This window comes from Mus pahari, chromosome 3 (assembly GCF_900095145.1).
Source record: "Mus pahari chromosome 3, PAHARI_EIJ_v1.1, whole genome shotgun sequence".
Taxonomy (NCBI): Eukaryota; Metazoa; Chordata; class Mammalia; order Rodentia; family Muridae; genus Mus; species Mus pahari.
The window spans coordinates 110,343,339-110,345,042 of record NC_034592.1 but is presented as its reverse complement, the minus strand read 5'-3'; the positions used below and the strand labels follow the sequence as shown (position 1 = coordinate 110,345,042).

Genomic DNA, 1,704 nt, shown 5'->3' with positions numbered 1-1,704 from the left:
TCTGCTTGGTTAATTGTGAGTTTCTGACAAAACTCACTTTAATCCGGTCTGGGTTCATCCTGAGAGGCNGGCTGGCTGAAATGGAATGTGNGAGAGGAAAATGGAAGCCAGGACAAAATTTTCTGTTTAAGGCTCCAATTTTACTGAAAGGGCTCAGCTTATATAGNGTGGGAGAAAACCCCAGTCCCCAGCCCCAGTCTTTGAAGGCTCCAATCAATGTCGGTGGGTAGGCGGGTCCTCTGGGGGGGGGGCAGTGGAGACACAGCAACTCTCTGGTGGGTCTCAGCGCCTGTAGGGGGCTGGTGTTTTGAAGGAGAGTGATTAGTGTAACAGCAAGGTAGGCTTGGCAGCAACAAGGAGGTGGGAGACCCCAACAGTTAATTTAGTCACTGTTCAAGGTTTTTACATTTGCATGTGATCCGTGGGCAGTTCTTAGGAAGGCTGTGTGTGTGTGTCTCTTCTGTCTGTCTGTCTTTTATATATTTCCAGTGTTTTTTCTCTGTCTTGCTGCCAAGAGATGGAAGAGCCAGGTTCAGAGCCCAGCCTCATCGTTGCTTCCCACCAGTGTTTCCCTGGCCTGGGATTATGAGTGACAGATGTCTGTTCTGCCAGTTTGTGAGCTTATCAAAGGCAGCAACTTTGTCTCATCCATCTCTCTGTCCTTGGAAGTGCTGGGGATGGACTAGCCTTGAGCATGCTAGGCAAATGCTCTACCAATCAACTCCACCCCCAGTCCTGCCTTGCCATTCATATATCCTGTGGTTTGCTTGAATATACAGTAGCTGAAAAGTGGATATATATCCTATCATCTTTTCTTTGCCCCTCAACCCCCACTTTACCAAGAAACCCAAACTGTAGTGTCTAGCATCATGCACTGTTGGACTTAAACGTGCCAGGAGCCCCATGACAGAGCCGGGTCTCCCTTCCATATAGGAAATTATTCTGTTGAAGCTTTCTTGAGCAGGTATTTTGTTCTGTCACCAGAAACAATGAATAGCTCTTCTCTGAAGGCCCGAGGACAACAGGACATTGTTTCCTCACCATTAGAACGGGTGCCTCCAGCATCCCGGCCAGGGAAGGCTCCTCTCGGCACTCCTAAAACCCCAGTCCTCCAAGACTTTCCTCAGAATGACGATGAAAAGGAGCGTATGCAGCGGAGACGCTCCAGGGTCTTTGACCTCCAGTTCAGTACAGATTCAATTCATCTGGCCTCCCCTAACAGGTGAGTGCAGGTCTGCATTGATTCAGTCAGGGTGGTGTGGACTGTAAGGGTCCTAGTGCCTCCAGAGGAGTTCATTGGCATTTGTTTCTTGTTTTAATGTTTATTTTCTGTGTATGTGTGTAAGTCAGAACAGATGTTACTCCTCCCCCCCCCCCCCCCGAGCCCCTTTGGTTTCAGGGATCAATCTCAGGTTTGGCAGCAAGCACCTTTACCTCCTGGGCTTGTGTTTTGAAGTAATTGTATTGTAGATCCTTGCTAGAATTTTTGTTTTTCATTTAGGAATGCTGATGGTTCAACTGCCATATCTAAGTTTACAAACACACAGATTACAGAACATTACTCTACCTGTATCAAGCTTTCTTCTGAAAATGTGAGTATTTGTTGGTTTGGGGTTTTTTGTTTTTGTTGGCTTGGTTTCTTTGTTTGTCTGCTTTTTGTTTTTTCTTGTTTGCTTTTTTTGGTTTTGTTTTGTTTTTGTTTTT

At 46.3% G+C, this 1,704-nt stretch overlaps 1 protein-coding gene across 1 annotated transcript in view; it reads left to right on the top strand.

Moving 5' to 3' along the window:
* Ncaph (non-SMC condensin I complex subunit H) overlaps window positions 1-1,704 on the top strand; it is a 27,517-nt gene that overhangs the window by 5,613 nt on the left and 20,200 nt on the right. The window contains exons 2-3 of the mRNA XM_021193533.2: window positions 985-1,222; window positions 1,502-1,592. Of these exons, the coding sequence (XP_021049192.1) occupies window positions 985-1,222; window positions 1,502-1,592 (329 nt within the window). The remainder of the gene's footprint in view (window positions 1-984; window positions 1,223-1,501; window positions 1,593-1,704) is intronic.